The 22683-nt window shown below is 33.6% G+C and overlaps 1 protein-coding gene across 1 annotated transcript in view; it reads right to left on the bottom strand.

The window, feature by feature from the left end:
- The window catches only part of PXDNL (peroxidasin like), a 354687-nt gene that overhangs the window by 94782 nt on the left and 237222 nt on the right, over positions 1-22683 (bottom strand). The window contains 1 exon segment of the mRNA XM_054595292.1: positions 16787-16874. Within this exon segment, the coding sequence (XP_054451267.1) occupies positions 16787-16874 (88 nt within the window).

Consider the following 22683-nt stretch of genomic DNA (forward strand, 5'->3'; position numbering starts at 1 on the left):
TCTGATTTATTGTGAGGGTAGGCAGACAGTGCTATTTTTATGAGTTTACTGGGTGATTCTAACATGCTGCCAGGATGGATACTCTCTGGTCTGGGAACACTACTGAGCAAATTGCAAGGCTGATGAAAGTTTTACCTTTGGAACACTAACCCATAACCCATCCTCTTAAAACATAAGTTAGAAAAGGAAATTCAATTAAAACACAAACACAAATGCATTGGCATCAGTTGTTTACAGAATGGCTTAAAAACGTACGCCCATAAATCCTAGTCTTCTCTCTAGACATTTTAACAACACTGGTGCTTGAAGTCTGACCTGACTTCCTTTTTTTCCCTCTGATCCTAGCCAGTCAGAAGCACCTGAAGAGTGCTTCTTCAGAAGAGCACAGGAGAGTGTGCAACACAGAGCCACAGTACAGATGAGATTCACTCAATCCCACTGCTCACTGATCTATTTCTCATTGAGTTTCTGGGCCTTTCCCTAGGAAACTTGGAGAGTTTCAAAGGATATCAGAGAACTTCTCTATTTTTAACATTCAGTTTCTTTTGAAGAACAAACTTGGACATTTTCAAAGTCAGGATTATTCTTTGTGTCTTTCTGATTTTATCTAGAATTGTACAGGAGAGGAAACTATCCACAAAGCCTTCTTTGCATGCAGTGTGCAAAAAGAAGGTTTGCCAGAGTTAGATTCACACTGGGGTGTGTCAGTGAGGAATAAGGATGATATTGTGGAATGAATTTAAAAAGCTACAACACTCTCAGCCTGCCTGATGGGCAGCCAGTCCTGTCCTCAGAATGGGATAGCCTGAAGTGTTAACAAAGAGAATGCCATATTGCCATTTTCTCAAATGTATCTCAAACTTTGTCATAAAGCAAGTTGGAAAGACAAAATTAAGTAATGCAAGAAAAAAACTATTTTGAGAGCCCTAGTGAGGTGGCTCATTTGGTTACAGCATTGTCCATACACCAAGAGGCTGAGGGTTCAATTCTCCTGTCAGGGCACATACGTAGGTTGCTGGTTGCATCCCAGGCAAGGGTGCATACCAGAGTATTGGGAAACGCCCTGTCTGGTTTCAGGAACTGTAGCCCCTCCGACAGGTGAGAGGTCCCCAAAGCTGGAGCTAATCAGGGAGGCTTTGAGAAAACAGGCCGCTGAGCAGACAAAACCTGTCCCCCTGGCAGGGGCTGCACCCCTGCCTCCCGCACATCACCCTGCTTGGCCCTGGAGGACGGCTGGTTAGTGAATGATGGGTAAGATCCCTCAATGACAGAGGCAACCTAAGACAGGCACAGCCAAATGAGCATCAGGGAAAAAACTTTGGGGGGCATGGAGAAAGAGCAAAAGACCCTCACCCCTTGGCTTTGATATGGCCAGGGTCTGTATTCTATCTGAAAGAAGTCTCCTAATTTCCTGGCTGCCTTGCCCTTCCCCCAACCTGACTCAGGTTTGAAACAATATTGGAGACAGCCCTAAACTGGATCCGGTGGTTCCCAGGGAAAGTCAGGCCTAGAAGTAAATTCCTTGAAACATACTTTGTTTTTCCCTCAAAAGCTATGATAATCAGTTCATGCTGGGAAGGAAATGTACATTATTCACAGACATGACCCTAAAACCTTTGGCACCCTTATGTTTACATTTTCATGTTTACTTATCCCATCTTGGAGCCATGTAAATGGACCCATGTAAATCGGTGTGTTCCTGCCATTTGTTTTCTTCAACATCATCTATTCTCTGTAGACATTAACATACTGATGTAATGAGATCACCTGTACCTTCTTATTACCTAGCCACATTGACAACTTTTTCAATAAAAGCCTTTGGAAAAAGGGGCTTAGGCTGGCACCTCCACTAGAGGGAAGAACTCTTTCTCCTCTCCTGACAAACAGAGAAGTTTTCTGGGATGACTCTTTTTGTTTGCCCCCATCCATAACAACCCCGGGATAGGCTCTGTGGGATCAGAGCCCATGCTTCCCACCTCACCTGGCCCCCGAACAGGGATCCTCAAATCCAGAGTCCAGTCTCCCTCCTTCATGAGAGGCAACAGAAGGATGTTTCTCTCTCACACCAATGTCTCTCCCCCTACCCAAAATCAATTTTAAAAAGAAAACATGACTTCTGGTTAAAATTTTTTTAAAAAACTGTTTCTAGAAAGGTGATTTAAAATGGAATTTTAATTATGTTCAGGAAATAAGATCAAATTGCTGTCCCTTGTAACTGCATACCCAGTTCTTAAGTCTCTCAGGTCCCAGGGAACTTACCCTGAACTAACCAAGATACATGTGATGCTGTTACCAGCTGAAGATGTGCTTTGATTTTATCCAAACTTTTTAGGTAATTGAAATTTTGCTTGGATATAATTCTACAACAGATAACCCATTTCATCTTATCTAGTCTGAACATATTTATAGTATATTTCATAATAAAAATCCCAACAAATTGATATATAAATTCAACTTAATGCCAATCAGATTGTCATAGAACTTTTATTTGGTGGTTGTGGTGAACAAGGTGGGAGGCAAATAAGGGGAAATTAGAAATGAACAATATAATTTTAAAATTTATATGGGAATACAAATTTTTAAAATAAAAATTGGAAACATTTTACTGTCAGAATTCAAGACTTACTAAAGCCAGTATAAGAAGTCATAGATTTAGCCAACGAAAAAAGTGAATGAGGCTAAATCCATGGAAACATCTGGTAAATAATGAGGTATTTGTCTTTTTATATTTTTATTTTTAAATCTATATTCTTTATTATATTTTCCATTACCATTTAGTCCTCTTATACTCTCCTCCCCCCAGCAATCACTACCCTGTTGTCCATGTCCATGAGTCCTTTTTCTTTTTTGCTTAGTCCCTCCACCTTGTAACCTCCCCCGCCACAGCTGTCATCTGCTCTTCATCTCTGAGTTTGTCTCTGTTTTGCTTGTTAATTCAGTTTGTTTGTTTAATTCACATATATGTGAAATCATATAGTTGTTTTTCTCTGACTGGTTATTTCACTTAGCATAATGTTCTCCAGGTCCATCCATAATGTTGCAAAGGATAAAATTTTCTTCTTTTTCAAGGCTGAGTAGAATTCCACTGTGTAAAAGTCCCATCGTTGTTTTATCCACTCATCTATTGATGGACACTTGGGCTGCTTCCATAACCTGGCAAGTGTAAATAATCCTGCAATGAACATAGGGGTGCTTACGTTCTTTTAAATTAGTGTTTTGGGTTCCTTCAGATATATTCCCAGAAGTGGAATCACTGGGTCAAAAGGCAGATCCATTTTTAATTTTTTGAGGTATCTCTATATTGCTTTCCTCAGTGGCTGCACCAGTCCTCATTACCACCAACAGTGCAAAAGAGTTCCCCTTTCTCCACATCCTCACCAGCACTTGCTGTTTGTTGATTTGTTGATGATAGCCATTTTGATAGTTGTGATATGTATCTCAGTGTAGTTTTTATTTGCATTTCTCTGAGGATTAGTGAAGTTAAGCATCTTTTTTTAATATGTCTGTTGACATCTATATGTCTTCTGTGGAGAAGTGTTTATTCAGGTCCTTTGCCCGTTTTTAATTGGGGTGTGTGTGTGTGTGTGTGTGTGTTGAGTTTTGTAAGTACTTTATAAATTTTATATATTAAGCCTTTATCAGATGTATTAGCAAATATGTTCTCCCAGTCTGTGGGCTGTTATTTTATTTTGTTGATGATTTCTTTTGTTGTGCAAAAAAGTTTTAGTTTGATGTAGTCCGATTTGTTTATTTTTTTATTTTGTTTCCATTGCCTGGGGAGATACATCTGATAAAAAATTTCTATGAGCAATGTGCAAGATTTTGCTGCTTATGTTTTCTTCTTGGATTTTTATTATTTTGGGTCTAACATTTAAGTCTTTGTTCCATTTTGAATTTAGTCTTGTGTGTGACATAAGGAAGTGGTCTAGTTTCATTTTTCTGCCTGTGTCAGTCCAATTTTCCCAACACCATTTATTAAATAAACTATTGTTAGTCCATTGTATGTGCTTGTGTCCTCTGTCAAATATTATGTGAATATAAAGGTGTGGGGTTTTTTCTGGGCTCTCAGTTATGTTTCATTGGTCTATGTGTCTATTTTTATGCCAGCACTAGGCTGTTTTAATCACTATGGTCTTGTAGTATAGTTTGATATTAGGTAACATGATTCCTCCAAATTTGTTCTTTTTCAGGATCGCTTTTGCTGTGAGGTCTTCTGTAGTTCCATATAAGTTTTTTTAAATATTTGTTCTAGTTCTGTGAAATATGTCATTGGTATCTTGATAGAAATGGCATTGAATCTATAAATTCCTTTGGGTAGAATGGACATTTTAATGTTAAGTTGTCCTATCCATGAACATGATATGCACTTGCACTTATTTTTATCTTCTTCAATTTCTTTCTTCAGTGTCTTATAATTTTCTGAGTTCAGGTCTTTTACATCATTGGTTAGGTTTATTCCTTGGTATTTTATTCTTTTTTGAAGTAATCATGAATGAATTGTTTTCTAAATTTCCCATTCTGTTAGTTTATTATTGGCATATAAAAATGTAACTCATTTCTGAATATTAATTTTGTATCCTGCTACTTTGCTGAATTCATTTATCAGTTCTAGTATTTTCTTGGTGGAATCTTTGTGGTTCTCTATGTCCAGTATCATGTTATCTGCAAATAAAGACAGTTTTACTTCTTCCTTTCCAATTTGGATAACTTTTATTTCTTCTTGTCTGATGCTGTGGCTAGGACTTCCTGTACTATGCTGAATAAGAGAATTGAAAGCAGACATCACTCTCTTGTGCTCAGACTGAAGGGGACCACTTGTAATTTTTGGGTTTTGAACATGACACAGTCAATGTGTTTGTCATATACGGCCTTGATTATGTTTAGGTATGTTTCTCTACTCCCACTTTGCTAAGAGTTTTTATCATAAATGGGTGCTGGATTTTATCAAAAGCTTTTTCTGCATCTGTTGATATAATGTTTTTTTTTTCTTTTCTGTTATTTATATTGGGAATCACATTTATTGATTTGTGAGTGTTGTACCATCCTTGTATTCTTGGAATAAATCCCACTTGATCATGGTGTATGATTTTTTGGATGCATTGCTATATTGAGTTTGCTAATTTTTTTTGAGGATTTTAACATCTATGTTTATGAAAGATATTGGCCTATAATTTTCTTTCTTTGTAGTGTCTTTATCTAGTTTTGGAATTAGGATAATGCTGACCTCATGATATGAGTTTGGGAGCTTTCTCTCCTCTTGAATTTTATGAAATAGTTTGAGGAGATCTATTAGTTCTTTTCAGAATGTTTGGTAAAATTAATCTGTGAAGTGATCTGGTCCATGGCTTTTGTTTGTTGGGAGTTTTTTTTATTACTGCTTCAATTTCACTAGGTGTAATCTGTCTATTCAGTTTCTCTGATTCTTCCTCATTTAGTTTTGGAAGATTGTATGTTTCTAAGAATTTATCCATTTAGAGCCAGGTTGTCCAATTTGTTGGTATATAATTGTTCATAATATATTCTTATAATCCTTTGTATTTCTTTGGTGTCAGTTGTTATTTTTCCTCTTTCATTTCTGATTTTATCTATTTGGGTCCGGTTTGTCAACATTTTTTGTCTTTTCAAAGAACCAGCTATTGGATTCATTGATCTTTTGTATCAATTTTTTAGACTCTATTTCACTTACTTCTGCTCTGATATTAATTATTTCCTTCCTTCTACTCACACTGGCCTTTTCTTTGTTTTTCCTTTTCAAGTTCCTTTAAATGTGAAGTTAGATTGTTTATTTTTGTTTTTTCCTGTGTGTGTGCGTGTGTGTGTGTGTGTGTGTGTGTGTGTGTGTGTGTGTGTTTCAGTGTTCTTTTGGTTGATTTTAGCTTCATGGCATTGTGGTCAGAGAAGATGCTTAATATGATTTCAATCTTCTTAAATTTGTTGAGACTTGTTTTGTGTCCTATCATGTGGTCTATCCTAGAAAACTTTCTATGTGCTCTTGGAAAGTATTTTCTGCTGCTTTGGGATGAAATTCTCTGAAAATATCAATTAAATCTATTTGTCTCTTTAAAGTCAGCTTATTGATATAATTTACATATAATTCATCAATTTAAGTATACAAATTAGTTTGTATACATCGTTTAACCAGCGTCACAGATATGACATAAGATATTTCCACGACTACAAAAATTTTCTTATCTTTGCAGGCATTTCCGACCCCACCCCATAATCTTGCCTAATGGAAAGTCTTATCTGATCTCTGTCACTGTAGTTATGCATTTCCTAGAATGTTATATAAATGTAATCAGATAGTATCAAGTCTCACTTGTCTAGCTTCTTCTGTTTAGCAAATGTATTAGAAAATCATCCATAGTATTATGGGTATCCTATAGCTATCAATCATTTGCTCCTGTTTATTGCTGATTGTTATCCTGTTGTATGGGTATACCATGATTTGTGTATCTGTTCACCCTTTGATGGACATTAGTGTTTTTAGCCCAGGGTGATTATAATAGGATGCCTCTTTCATTCAAACAGTGGTCTTCCTGTAGAAATATGTTTTATTTTTTCAGGGTAAATACTTAAAAATGAAATTGCTCTTAAACACTCAATACTTAATTTTTTAAAAAACTGCCAAATCATCTTTCAAAGCCCCTGTGTGATTTTGCATTCCCAGCAGCAATGTGTGAGAGTACCAGTTGCTCCACATTTTCCCCAAAACTACATATGTTCAGTCTCTTTAATTTTAGCCATTCTACAAGATATATCATTGGTATCTTATAAAGATTTTAATTTTCATTCCCCCAATAACTAATGATGATGTGTTTATCGCCTTTAATTTTTGCCTTATTCCCAGCGTTAAGAGTAAAGTAATCAGTAAAGTAGTCCCAGTGTGAAGATAAGCAAGGGCCTTTTCTAGATGTCCTTTACCAGGTGGAGAAAATTTTTATTTATTCTTAATTTTTCTGAATTTTTTAATTATGAATGTGTGTTAAATTTTGCCAAATACTTTTTATGCATATATTGAGACGGTCATATGTTTTTTCTTCTTTAATCTATTAATATGGTAAAATATATTTTTGGTTTTCAAATGTTAAACCAACCAGTGTGCCTAAAATGAAACCTACTTGTGTATGATTTATTTATTATCGCTTTTATATAACTGCTGGATTTGATTTGTTAATATTTGATTAAGGAGTTTAGCATACATGTTAGTGAGGGATATAGACCTGTTATTTTCATTTCTTGTAGTTTTTGTCTTATTTTGGAGTCATAAAATGATTGCAACTAATAAAATGAGTTGAGAAGTGTTCTTTACTTTCTGAAAGAATAGGTATAGAATTGAATTCATTTCTTCATTAAATGTAAGCTTTCACCAGTGAAGACATCTGAATATGAAATTATTTTAAATTGAAAATGTTTTAAAAATATAATTATATACACACATATAGTTATAAAGATTATTTCTTTGATCTTGAATAAACTTTATAAGTTGTATATTTCAAAAATATTTTTATTTCAGTTGTTGTAAATTTATTGGAAGAAAATTGTTGCTGATATTTTCTTATCATCTATTAGTATTTCCATACTATCTGTTTTAATGCACCACCATTTTTGATATTGGGAAATTGTGTCTTCCTTTTTTCTGATCCTTTGGCTTGAGTACTAATGATGTCACTGGTCTTCTCAAAGAGTATATTGTTTTGTATTGACTTCTCTCTGTTGTGGTTATGTTTTTAATTTCTTTGATTTTAATTCATCTTTATTTTTTCTTCCTGCTTACTTTGTATGTTTTTGCTGTTTTGTCTCTATTCTTAAGGTAGAAATTTTGGTCATTGATCTGAGATCTTTATTATTTTCAAATATAAATATTGAATTTTATAAATTTAAATCTAGCCATGACTTTAATTGCATCCTCAAAATTTCAATATAATTTCATTTTTATTCTATTCAAAATAGTTTATAACCTTATTTTATGATATCTTCTTTGAATTACTTAGTAGTTCTTACTATTTTAAATTTATAGATCTTTTCATTATTTTTTAGTTTGTTTTCATCTGAAAAAATATGTTGTATGATTTTAATCCCCTTAAACTTATTGAGATGTATTTTTTTAGCCCATAATATGATTTATCTTGGTAAGTGTTCCTTATGCACCTAAAAATGTATATTATTTTGGCTTAAGATGTCATGCTCAATTGATATCAATTATATCAATTTGGTTGATATTGTTATTCTGGTCTTCTTTACACTTACTGATTTTTATGTTTTTTGTTCTACCAATTAGACAGAGGAGTGATAAATATATTTATTCTTTTAGTTCTTTCAGGTTTTGGTTTCTTAATTTTATAACTCTGTTGTGATGTACTTGCTTGGTAATTTTTGATTAAATGATGAGAATTGTAAATGTTGGGTTTTGGAGCACTGGATTTTGTTGTATTCCTTTGAAGAATATTGGATTTTATTCTAGCTTACAGATATATTACTTGGGATCAGTTTCACCCTTTCAGGTTTGCTTTAACATTTTTTAGACCAGTTTTGAGCAGATTTAATAATAGAGCTCATAAATTCCCATCTATTAAGATGACCCCTTTCTGAGGACTTTATCCAATACAGTATAGCACGAGTTTTTCCACAATGGCTGGTAGTAACACAAACCATTCTCTGCCCTGTGTGGAAATTTCTGGGAATTTTGGGTCTAAACTTTTCCAGTCCTTTTTTTCTGTATACAGGTTGTTTCATTTTATACATGTACACATCAGCATCTAGCTAAGAGACTTCAGGGGAAGTCTCAGGTTTCCAGAGCTCTCTATGTGCAGCATCCTGCTTTCTGGTACTCCATGCCAACAATTTTCACATGTTGAGCTTCTCAAACTCCAATCTCTGTCTCCTCAACCAGCAAGCCTGCTGGTGTCTGGTTGGATAACTCCTACTACTCACTTTTCAGCCTGTAAACTGCCACAAAGAAGTAAACTGTAACAATCAGATAAATCATTTCATGTGGTCCTTCTCTCATGGATCACATACTTTTGTTGCATAAATAACTGAAAACTGTTGTTTCTTATATTTTGTCTTGGTTTCTGGTTTTTAACATCAGAATGTAAATTTTCTCTCTCCTACTCCATCATTGTCAAAATCAGAAATTTGTCTCTACTTATAAATCAGTGAAACTCTCCCAGATGTATAACATCAAAGATGCTTTTTGTACTGAAAATAAGTTACTAGTCATCATGATGAAAGAATTATTTTAAATAAAATCTTTGATGAAGAATTATTACCACCTAATGGTCTGAATTTTGGATTCTAATTTATCTTGAGAAAGAAAAAAGCAAAAGCATCTCTGACATTGACATAGAGAAGCTGACCTGGCATTCACAGATAAGCCATGGTATTCTTCCTCTGAATATATTCTCACAGAATCCAAGCTAAAACAAGATTACTCTGATACCTTAATAAAATAGGATAAAATAAGACTACTTTACAATTTTGTCTAAGCACAGAGAAAACAAGATTACTGTGTTACCCACAAAATTCCAAACATCATATTATCTTGGCCAAATGAGTGAATGTCAGATTCTTACCTATTACAACTCTATCCTCATTCTGTTTTCTCTTGTCTAAAGATAAGATTTATTAATATGCACAATCATAGGATTGTGCTCACTTTTTGGCATTACCCAATTTAGAGAAGACAGTAGCTTTCTTCTCTCTTTCCAAATTACTCAACCAAAGTCTATGTTCTGTAGTATGATCTAACACCTTCTTACTGATATTCCCCATGAGCCTGCATGTCTTATGTTCTCCTTCACTGCAAAAATGATAAAATCAACTTGTTTAACTACAGGTGTGTTCTTGGTGGTCTTTGAATGAATGGTATAGACAATCTGAATAAATTTAAAATGGCTCTAGTGCAGAACTTTCAGGCAAAAAGAAAAAAAGAAGTTTTACCCATGTATTTTTTTATTCTACTCAGAATTTTTGCATTTTCAAGTATATATGAATCTAAAAATCTGCTAGTTATTCCATTCCTTATAACTTTGGATTCTTAAAAAAAAACTTCAATTAGTTTTCTGGGGGAAGAAATGAGAAATTTTAATAAAACCTTTGAAATATTAACTTTATAATTTGGAATATGTACATTTTCTAAAATATTATATTTTTTAGCATTTAAAGCCAGTAATGACTTATATTAAAGAATAAAATTAGAATATGCTTTAAAATATACTAAACAGATCAAGAAAGGTGAAAGATAATTTTGTATTTAAAAATGCATAACTCAGAGTTAAGGCCAAGATGGAGGCATAGGTAGATACACTTTGCCTCCTTGCACAACCAAAAGAAGGAAAACAAATTTAAAAACAAAAAAATAATCACAACTGCCAGAAAATCAAACTGTATAGAAGTCCTACAACCCAGGAGTTAAAGAAGAAACATTCACACAGATTGGTAGGAAGGGTGGAGATGGGCAACCAGGGCAGAGAGGCCACGTGGCAAGGTGGCGGCAAGATGGATAAGGCAGGCGAGGCAGCAGCTGGCAGACCAGGTGGTCCCACATTTGCAAGTGGATAAACTGGGAGGAACAGCTGGGGAGCGAGACAGACCGTGCAATCCAGGGTTCCAATGCAGAAAAAGAAAGCCTCAGAACCTCTGAAGGTAAAAACCTGTGGCAGTTGTGGTGGCAGGAGAAACTTCCAGCCTCACAGAAGTGTCTGCTGGAGAAACCCACAGGGTCCTAGAATGTACACAAACCCACCCTCCCAGGAATCAGCACCAAAAGGGCCCAATTTGCTTGTGGGTAGTGGGGGAAGTGACTGAAATCCTGTCAAGAGCTGAGCAAGAGGTATTATTCCCTCTCACACACTCCCCCCGCATAGAGCACCACAATGCAGCTACCTGGGTGGCCCCACCCTGGCAGATACCTAAGGCTCTGCCCCTTCCAATGTAAGAGGTCTGCTGAGACAAAGAAATATGGCCCAAATGAAAAAGAACAGATCAAAGCTCCAAAAATAGAACTAAGCGATGAGCATATAGCCAACCTATCAGACGCACAGTTCAAAACACTGGTAATCTGGATGCTCACTGAATTGGTTGAGTATGGTCGCAAAATGAAGAGAAAAGTAAAGACTATGCATAGTGAAATAAAGAAAAATATACAGGGAACTAACAGTAAAAGGAAGGCAATCAGGAGTGAAATCAATGATTGGGGGCAGAAGAAAGAAATAAACATCAACCGGAACAGAAAGAAGAAACAAGAAATCAAAAACATGAGGAGAGGCTTAGGAACTTCTGGGACAACTTTAAATATTCCAACATCTGAATCATAGGGGCACCAGAAGGAGAAGATGAAGAGCAAGAAATTGAAAACTTATTTGAAAAAGTAATGAAGGAGAACTTCTCCAATCTAGCAAAGGAAATAGATATCCAGGAGATCCAGGAAGCTCAGAGAGTCCCAAAGAAGGAAGCACACCAAGGCACATCATAATTAAGTTATCCAAGATTAAAGATAAGGAGAGAATCTTAAAAGCAGCAAGGGAAAAGGAGACAGTTACCTACAAAGGAATTCCCATAAGACTATTGGATTATTTCTCAAAAGAAAACTTGCAAGCAAGAAGGGGCTGCTAAGAAGTTTTCAAGGTCATCAAAAGAAAGGACCTACATCCAAGATTACTCTATCCAGCAAAGCTATCTTTTAGATGGAAGGGCAGATAAAGCGCTCCCCACATAAGGTAAAGTTAAAGGAGTTCATCATCACCAAGACGATATTATATGAAATGTTAAAGGGTCTTATCTAAGAAAAAGAAGATCAAAAACTATGAACAGTAAAATGGAGGGGCCAGGGAGGGAGAAGAGTGGGGGGAAAGGTACAGGGAATAAGCAGCATAAATAGTAGGTACAAAATAGGCAGAGGGAAGTTAAGAACAGTATAGGAAATGGAAAAGCCAAAAACTTACATGTATAACCCATGGACATGAACTAAGCAAGGTGGAGGGGAATGTTGGGAGGTGTGGTGGTGCAAGGTGGAGGGGAGTAAAGGGGAAGAAAAAAATGGGACAACTGTAATAGCACAATCAATAAAATATATATTAAAAATACATCCCTCAATATTAGCTAATTCTTTAAAGAAGTGCAGAAAGCAATCAGTGAAATAATAATTACAAAATAGTAACAAATACAGTAACAAAGATAATAGGTATTATTATTATTTAAAAATCTACTCTTCCCACGTGTTTCACACATGTTATCCCTATATCTCAGAGTCAGCCTAGAAATTGCTATTATTATTTCCTTTTAAAAATAATAAAAGGAACTAAGGCTTTAACTGTAAAGTGAGATGCTCAAGATCAGATAGCTAATAAGTGCATTTTTACTTACACTTTCAGTTAAATCAAATTTAGTTCAGTTTGATATCTAAGACCTTATGTTCTTAGAATCACTGCTTACTTCTTTCCATAATTGCAATGTATATAGAATAACGTGTTTATATTTGAGAGATGGAGCAATATATAACTGTTTAGCAAAGGTGTGAAAGTCTGCTGTTACCTTATAAAGATGCCCTGGATGAAATATACCATTTATAAATATGTAAACATCTAAAGAAAAGAAAAAATAAGAAATATAAAGTTATACATTGAAAAGGAAATGTAGGTTAAACGCTAATCACTAATTAAAATGGATAATATCACCCTACTTCAATGGTCACATAAGAAACATGACTAGAAAATGTTATTTTTTACAAAAAAAAAGATATCTGTTGCCCATTAAAGAAGGAAGACAAAAAATTCATTGGCACAATGATTGACTAATAACATAAGCAATATCAAACTGAGCTTTCTAAGAGCACAGCAGTGCCTTTTTCTTTTTTTTGAAAGATGGGCAGATTAGAATCCTGTTTCATTTGCAGAGCAGAAATGTACTCTGATGATACCATCTTTCTTAACCAGGGATATTGGTTATGAAATAGAAAATTATACCTAAGAACATGGTCTTTACACGGGGTAAAATTCATTGTATCCTCGTAAGTTTGCTTATTTCAATATACACTCTCGTAATATATGACCATTCTATCTTCCTACATAAAATTCAGTTGTTCCATTGTTATGTTTTTTATAAAGATAATTACTCTTCCCTACTCCATTTACTGCCTGGAATACAATCCACAAAAGAACAAATTATTCAACAGAAATAACTATGCCTCATTAATGCTTCAAATAACATTTGTGTTTTAGTTTATGATTTTATTATGTTTAACCACAAATTTCTCTTTATGTAGCCAACACATAGAAAATAGTCTAATGCAGCATAAAGAGAACATTTATCTCTGAAGAAGAATGCGGTTTGTCACAATTTTATATAGTAGGTCTCTAGGTTTTATTCATCTTGCATAACTAAAACTTTCTACCCTTCCTGACAAGCAGTATTCTACATTATGCTTCTAAGAATTTGCCTATTTTAGATCCCTCTTAGAAACTGTACCATATAGGATTTGTCCTTCTGTGTCTGGTATATTTCACTTAGCATATGGCTTCCAAATTCAGCCACAATAACACAAATGGTTAGTTTCTTTTAAAGTTGGAATAATATTCCATTGTACGTATGTACCATATTTTCTTTATCCATTTATCTGATGCTGGACATCTAGATTGCTTCCATGTTTTGATTATCATGACTAGTGCTGCAGTGAACATAGAAATGCAGGTATCTTTTTGATATACCCAGAAGTGGAACTGACTGATTATATGAAAGCTTATTTTAATTCTTTTGAGGAACTCCATACTCTTTTCTGTAGTAGCTGCACTAATATACAATCTCACCAACAGTGTACAAATTCCCTTTCCTCCACATCCTCACCAGCAACTTTTTTATTATCATTTTTTTCTTTCCTCTGGGGATGGGTGATAATAGGCATTGTAACAGGATTTCTCATTGTGGTTTAGATTTTCATTTCCCTGACGATTACTGATTTTGAGCACATTTTCATATACCTGGTTGGCCATCTATATATTTTTTTTGGAGAAATATCTGTTCCAGTCCTTTTGCCTTTTTTAAATCATTTTTTTACTTTTTTATTTATAAAGTTTCCCTGTATATTTTGAATTTATTAGTTATATGTTTGCAAGTATTTCCTTCCATTCCATAGGTTGTCTTTCATTTTGTTGATGGCTTTCTTTGCAGTACAGAAGGTTTTTAGTCCAGTGTAGCTCTAATTGTTCATTTTTGCTTTGGTTGCTTATTTCATATCTGTGAAATTATGTTAATATCAATACCAAGAAGACTTTCTATATGTTTTCTTTTAGTAGTTTTATGGTTTCTGGACTTAACACTATACTGTATGCTTAAATTTTCTCTGAGAGGGTAGATCTTATGTTAAGTGTTCTTATACTACATCGTCATCATAAGAACATAAAGAAGGTGAAAGGAAACTTTATGAAGTGATGGGTATGTTCATGGCATAGATTGTGGTGATGGATTCATAAATGTATACTTATTTTCAAACTCATCAAGGTATATACATTAAATATGAAGTTTTTGTATATCAAATATACCTCAGTAAAGTGGTTTTAAATGTTAGTTTATCAAATTTTCAATTACCATAATTTGCCATTTATCATGAGCACCCATATTTTTAGTCCAAACATTCACTAGAAAAATCTTTTGTTTTCAATTTTTAAACAAAATTTTTAAAAAAAATTAATTTCAACAAAACTGATTTATCATATTCCAGGGCAGTATTTGCATATAAATATCATTTTTTTGTAGAGTTATACTTTAATGCACAAGCATAAATAAAAGAATTAAAAATTTCTATATAAATATAGAATTAATGTTACCCATTTATAATGCACATACTTATTTTTCCCTCAAAAATCTGGGCAAAAAAATACATATGGCAAAATACATAACTAAAGGTTAAAAAATCCTTTTTAAATATTTCTTCTCTCACTTCCTGTTTCTACATTTTTTGAATCACAGACTATCTTGAAGTCTACAGGAAAATAAAAGTGTATTTTTATACTGATTATAAAGAATCATGTCGGTAGCAAAACTGCCATTATAATATTCTACTCTACACGGCAATATATTTATCATATGTCCAGCCTTTCTCTAAAAGGAATTTAACCCAAATAAGAACATGTAAAATAGAATCATTAAAAGAAAAACTATATAGATAAACCTTAAAGAGACAAATATCTTTGGCACCCCGAGCTCTACTTCAGTTTTGTAAATACACTAAAATAAAATTGGCTTTCAGAGCTATGATTAAAATTATTAAAAATCCCAGGATTAAGGATTACAATTTTGGTATCCAAAAATTCTCTTTGAATAGTGATACATATAGGCATGGAACCATGCTTTAAAAATAGAAAGCAGAATTTTTCCCCCATGGCTTTAAACATTATCATCACTAATAGCAAGCCCAATAATTATTATCAGAATATAAAGAATTTACTAATGAGAATTATTTGCATTTTAAATGGTAATCAGAACCTTTCATGAGCTAATATTTATAAACTATTTGATAAGGTTTTGTGTGTTAGTAAAGATTTCACACTTAATTGGTTTTTGTGATGATTTTGCAATATAGTAAAAATTATCTAAAACATCACACAAAAAATAAAGAAATACACTTTTCACAGGTATAGCTCACTAGTCATATAAAAGAAAACTTAATGAGAGAAGTAGACAGAAACAATGGTGATTTTTAAAAATACATTTGATTGATTGATTATATTTTAATACCATATCCTAAAACTTTAACCCACTAGAAAAAAATCCAAATATTTTTTGGAGTTTTATAGAAGCATGTTTGTTATAGAGATTAATGTAAATTGTTTTGTTTTGTTTTGTTTTGAAATTAAGAAGCCACCTTGAAGATAGAAACAAAGTTGGAAGTGAAAAGGCTTCTGGTACTTGAGTCCTACTTATTAAAAGTCAACAAGCATTCTATATATCTGAGCTTAAAAAATATCCTTTAGGTTGTCATCAATAGAAAAAAAATCTCTTCAAATATCTAATTAGTATTGCAGACACTAATAATTGAGAGATATCTCTGTGTATTATATCAAATTATAATTCATAGCAATGTCATTGCAGGATATGACTTTTTCATATTGAGAAACTCATATTTCACACTAAAATTCTGACAAGGGAATCTAAAGTTTCTGGAATTTCAGACTTATTTTTTGAAACCAGCAGTAAGGTGTCAAATGCTAAAAAGTGCAAATGAAGTAGAAGCCAGGAGGCCTAGGTGGTAACAATAATGCCATGAACTTTTAATCTTAGATGAGTTCTTTAACCAACCTTGGAATTGCTTTTATCTTTCGCAAAATAAGAGGTTAGATCTCATGTTCTGGAAGTTCTCATATCAGTTAAATATCTATAAACTTGTTTCATAAATTAATAATAATCACAGCTATCAATTACCTATTCTAAAGTGCCATTTTGTGTCAATCAATAAACTAGTTTCTTTGCATGCATTATCTTAATCTTCATAGCAGAACTACCTTCATTTCATAGATTTGGAAACAGAGGCTCAGGGATGGCAACTTGCCTGATGGCACACAACTGATTAATGCAGGAGCTGGAATTCCACCTGAGTTCTACCTTTCTGCCCCCATGCCAACTGATTCATACAGCCTGGTTTTTATTAAATTTATGACAGAATAATCCATCATTTAAGTTACATTACAAAGCTTCAAATAGTTGTACGACTATCACATAATGACATTTTTTGAAAAGCTTCTATTTGAACTATAACCATCAATGATTCAATAAGGAAGTTTTTATTGCTTACAGCTGTCCCAGGGCTATGAGTTATTAAAAGGTTTGCTTATCAAGAGCATGAATTTTATTCTTGTTCAGGTACCCAAAAAACACATAAACTCATCTTAGATCATGACCTTTTAATTTGCAGTGTGGATCCAAGGAGATTTGGCATGTTAATGGTCCCTACAAATATATAAAAATTTTGACTTCATTGAAATATGTTCAATTGTCTGGGTAAGAAAATTCAAAGTCTCATGTAAAATTCTTAAAAGGATTATTGATCCAGGATATTAAGAATCACTATAGACTCTGAAACATAAAGTGATTATTTTTTAAAAATCTGACTAATGAGGTCCTATGTACTAAGTAGTAACTTCTGTAAGAAAAAGTTCAAGTATAACAATTTTTAAAAATCCATTCTATCACACTGAATATATTGAACTGAGAGTTACATTTGCTAAGCTGGCAAATATCACCACGAGGACTCATCTGAATGGGGATAAAAACATATTAATAGATTCACAAGATGTACATTGGTGCTGCTGAAAGTCTACAAGAAAGAATACTGTAAATTGATTTACAAATATGATGATATATCCAATCTGACTTAAAGATTTGATGGAAACAACTTATCTAAAGTATGAGCACTTTATATTTTTTTCTTCAAATACAAGATGGCAAAATCATTTAACTCTAATCTTTATGATTTTGGTAAATGTTATAAAAAATGAGAACTTTGATCTTTTCTACTTGTGTCTCTGGGAGTTTGAGGCAATCAAACCTGAAAATTTCTACCAAGTTCCCTTGGACTGCGCCTTTCCGTAGACTACAACTCACAGCTATTCTGAGTGCATCAGGTCACCTAGTCATTTCTTAAAAATGAATCCTGAGTCCCCAGCCCCACCCCCAAAATCCTGCTGCATTCAATTCTCTTGGGGTGAGGTCTAAGATATCAATTGTTTACCAGGTTTCCCAGTGATTCTGATGCAGTCCATCCTCAAATGACTTAGGAACCATAGAAATAAAATTCTAGCTGAATGTGAAGGTGAGGAGACAGCTTTTACAAATCTTATTTAGTGAAGTTTTGGAAGCTCCAAACCACTTTCTCTTTTCAAAAATTAGAACCACTGTAGTTTCTCAGAGGGGTAGTGTCACGTGGGGATTTATGTCTAACTGGAGACTTTTTTTTTTCCTTTAGCATTATTTGATACTATGGGAGATCTTGCTTTGACACAAAATCCCCAGAATAGTTACATATTCGGATGGCAAGAAAAAGAATATTCTAGGACCATGTGTCTTCAAATAGGTTTATAAGGAACATTGAGCCAAGGCCTCAAACACCACTGGTGGTTCTCAAATGTGGATGCATGTAAGTTAGTGAAGAGATGTGAATCAGCAGTATTATTTAAGACATCATTTTGAACTCTAAGCCTTCTACAGTAGCCCCCTCCTCTTATCCATGGGGGATACATTTTAAGACGCCTCCATGGATGCCTGAAACTGTAAACAGTACTGAACCGTACGTATATTATGATTTTTCCTATACACGCATAACTTTTCACTTAAAGGAAGCACATTATGTTTTCTTTCTGGAATATCTGAATTGCCAGCATCCTACTCTTGTGCTTTTGGAGATACTATAAGTAAAACAAGAGTTAGTAGAACTCAAGCACTGTGATAATGTGATAATCTCATAACCAAGATGGCTACCAAGTGACTAATACATAGGCAGCATGTACAGTGTGAACATGCTGGACAAAGGGGTGATGTAAGTCCCAGGTAAGATGTAAAGAAACAGCATGAAATTTCATCATGCTATGCAGAATAGCATACAATTTATGAAAACTTATGAATTCTTTATTTGGAATTTTCCATTTAATACTTTTTATCCTGAACTGAGGACATTGATTTTAGAGAGAGAAGAAGAGAGAGAAAGAAATATCCATGTCAGAGAAAAAATTGATCTCCTGTATGCACCTGGACCAGAGATCAAACCCACAATCTAGGCACGTGCCCTGACTGGGAATCAAATCTACAGCCTTTAGATTATGGGAAGATGCTCCAATCAACTGAGCCACAGCAACCTGGGCTCCATTTAATATTTCTGAACTGTGTTGACTGAGGGTAGCTGAAACTATAGAAAGCAATACCATGGATGGGTTATATTGGTTACTGATATCTGCAAATACCTCTGCAGATTCTGATTTAATAATGTGTCTGGCACGTGGAATAGGCATTGGAATTCAACAAAACTCCACAGTGACAATAATATACAACAAAGGTGAAAGCCTATGTTCTAGGGGTACAGACCAGGTAAAAAGTATTTTGTAACTGTATTCCAGAGGATTCAGATAGACTTCCCTAGTAAGGACCCTCACACTATTAGAATGTTGAAGAACCACATTACTTTTAGGGTATCATATTTTGAGACATAAAGAAGTTGACTCAATTTGTTCAGAGATGTATAAATCCTTTAATAAGTTACTTCATCATTGTCATATTTAAATAATGATGAATTGCTCCATAAAGATTAAACTAGATTACCAAATGCTCATTGAGAGGTCCCAAAACTTAAAACTACCCATAATATTTAGTCATGTATACATGTATACATATATTATTTTAGACTATTATATATTATAGAAAAGTGTCCAGTTAATAGTGAAAAAAGAAGCAAATAGAACATCTATAGTTAAACCTGCACAGGCTGATTAAGTCAATAAAGAATAAATTCAACCTCTGGTTTCCTGTGAGATAATAGCAACCATAGAAATTCAAATTTCTTCATACATCCTTGAAAACCATACATTTCAACAAAGAGGAAAAACAAATTAACCAGAATACAACCTATGTCATGACTAGCATGAGAAGATATTAGTAACTTCAGTTCACATTTAAGTAGAGGAAATGCTTAAACCAGAAAAGTTAGCTCTGGAGTTCACTTTGCAGAAGAGGGTCAGGCAAAGATTTCACATGAGTAGGATGGGGGTAGAGAGTGGAACAGGAAAGACTAAAAGTGCCACCCTGATGAAAACCTGTCTGAGCCATGCTCAAGTGAGTGTCAGAGCAGTAGTCCCTGAAAAATTAGAATAATGGGTCTTGGAGAGTGACTAGGAGGAGGTGACAAGGACAAGGTACCTTGTGAGAATTACTATATTAAAAGAAAGGAAGAAAGCAAGAAGCCAAAGGTAAGGGTCTTACAGGAAAAATATAGTATCATAGAATTTAAAGACACATCCCAAAAGCCTTTATTTATTAAAGAAATTGTTCTTTTTTTTAAAATTTATTTACTTTTTAAATACATTTGTCTCTGCCTCCCCCCCACCTCTTTCCCTTGCCCCCTCCCACCTTCCCTCCCTCAGCTCTTCCCCTTTGGTTTTGTCCATGAGTCCTTGCTATATGAATTGTTCTAAAGAAATTGTTCTTTACATTGCCAACAAAAGGGTGTGATCTTGAACTAAAAAACGAAACCTATGCTAAGGCTTCTCCTCCATCCTCATATTTAGTCACCTGTTATTCAAACAAATATTTATATTTAAAATTGAAAAGAACTTCAGTAGAAAAAAATAAACTTGTATTACCTATGAATAGCAAAGAAAAAATAAATACAAATATTAGCAAACTGAATTTGGCATTTAATAGTTCTAAGGAACAATATTATGATTATCTTCTTAAATACCAAAACAACCCCCACACTGATAGCTAACTCTGCTGCCAGATACAATAATAATATGGATGGATAGTGCAAAAAAATCAATGCCAAAATTACTACAAAAAAATTAAGAAATGTATTAAGATTACAAAATATAAAATTAACATGTAATATCAATGGCCTTTACATATACAAAATTAAACCAAATAGAAGGTAACATTGATTCTTGAAACTTATAATCAGCAATTATAGCAATTCCAGGATGTTTTTTATTTTTGTTGATTTTTTTTGGATTTTCTATTTTTTATTTTTTTGTTTGTTTTTTGGTTTTTTTTAAAATTAATTTACTTATTTTTCCAAATACATTTGTCTCTGCCTTCATGTCATATGAAAACAAATACAATTTCATTTCTTCCTTCTCAGTTTATATACCTTTTATTTCTTCTTCTTGTCTTAGTTGCAGTAGCTGTAACTTCCTATATGATGTTGGGTAGTTGAAGTGGTAAACAGTCATCCTTGCCTTACTTCCAATCTTGGAGGGAAAACATATACTTTCATCATTAGGTATGATGTTAACTGTAGAGGTTTTCTTTTTGAAGATGTCCTTTATCAAGTTAAGAAGTTTTCTCTATCCCTAGTTTTCTCAGAATTTTTATCATAGATGTTAAATTTAAATCAGGAGTGTTTGGTTTTTTTATCAAATACTTTTGCTGCATCTACTGATATCATTACAGGATTTTTTTTGTCTAGCCTGTTGACATGATGGATTACATTAATTGATTTTCAGAGGTTGAACCAACCTTATATACCTGAGACAAATCTCATTTGCTTAGTAGGTACATATTGTTGGCTTCCAAATTCAAGATTTTTGATTCCATGTTTATGAGAAATAGTGGTCTGTAGCTTTTCTTGTAATGTCTTCATCCCGTTTTGGTATTGAGGTAATGCTGACCTCATAGAATGAAATAGGAATTATTACCTCTGCGTCTATTTTCTAAAAGGCGGTGTAGAAAATTGGTATATCTTCTTTAAATTCTTGGTTAGCAGATTATCTCCTTGTGCGAGTGTTGGTTGACTGTGTCTTTCAAGGAATTGATCCATTTCATCCAAGTTATCAAATTTTTTAGCATAGGATTGTTCACAATATTCCTTTATTCTCCTTTTGATACCATAGGATCAATTGGGATGACCCATTATTTTTTATGATATTAGTGATCTGTGTTTTATCTCTTTTTTTTTGTTATCCTGGCTAGAAGTTTATCAATGTTATTGTTCTTTGCACACAATCAGCATTTGATCTTGTTGATTTTATTGGCCATTTTCTTGCTTTCAATTTTATTGATTTCTGCTCTAATATTTCCTTTTTCTGCTTGCTTTATATTTATGTTGCTCCTCTTTCTTTAGTTTTCTAAGATGGAAGCTTAAATTATTGACTTTATATTTTTAGTTTTTTATAAAACATGCATTCAATTCTATGTTTTTCTATAAGTACTGATTTCATTGTATTCCACAAATTTTGATAATTTGGATTTTTATTTTCATTCAGTTAAAAATATTTTTAAATTATCTCAAGACTTCTTTGAATTATGTCTTTCTAGAAATTTGTTATTTAACTTCCAAATATTTTGGGTTGTTACATTTATCTTTCTGTTATTGATTCCTAGTTTAAAGTTATTGTTTTCTGAGAACTAACTTGAAATTATTTACTTCTTTAAATTTACAGGGTATGTATTATGGCTTAAAATGTGGTCTATTTTGGTGAATGTACCATGTGCGGTAGAGAAGTATGTGTCTATTGTTATTGTTGGATGGAGTATTCTATAAATGTCTATTAAGTTCATTAATTTTTTCATCTTTATTGTATTTTTCCATTACTATTTAATCCCCTTATACTCCTTCCCCCAACAATCACCATGCTGTTGTCCATATCCATGAGTCTTTTTTTCCTTTTTGCTCAAAACCACCACTCCCTCACCTCTCTCACCTACTAGCTGTCATCCTGCTCTCCATCTATGCATCTGTCTGCATTTTTCTTGTGTGTTCAGATTGTTCATTAGATTCCACAGATGAGAGAAATCATACGGTATTTGTCTTATTCTGACTGGCTTAGTTCACTTGGCATAATGTTCTCCAGATCCACCCATACTATTGCAAAGGGTAAAATTTTCTTCTTTTTTATGGCTGAGTAGTATTCCATTGTGTAAATATCCCATAGTTGTTCTATCCTCTCATCTATTGATCAACACTCAGGCTGCTTCCATATCTTGGAGTTT

Source organism: Pteronotus mesoamericanus, unplaced genomic scaffold (assembly GCF_021234165.1).
Source record: "Pteronotus mesoamericanus isolate MK-2021 breed Mesoamerican mustached bat unplaced genomic scaffold, CSHL_Meso_final scaffold_54, whole genome shotgun sequence".
Classification (NCBI taxonomy): domain Eukaryota; kingdom Metazoa; phylum Chordata; class Mammalia; order Chiroptera; family Mormoopidae; genus Pteronotus; species Pteronotus mesoamericanus.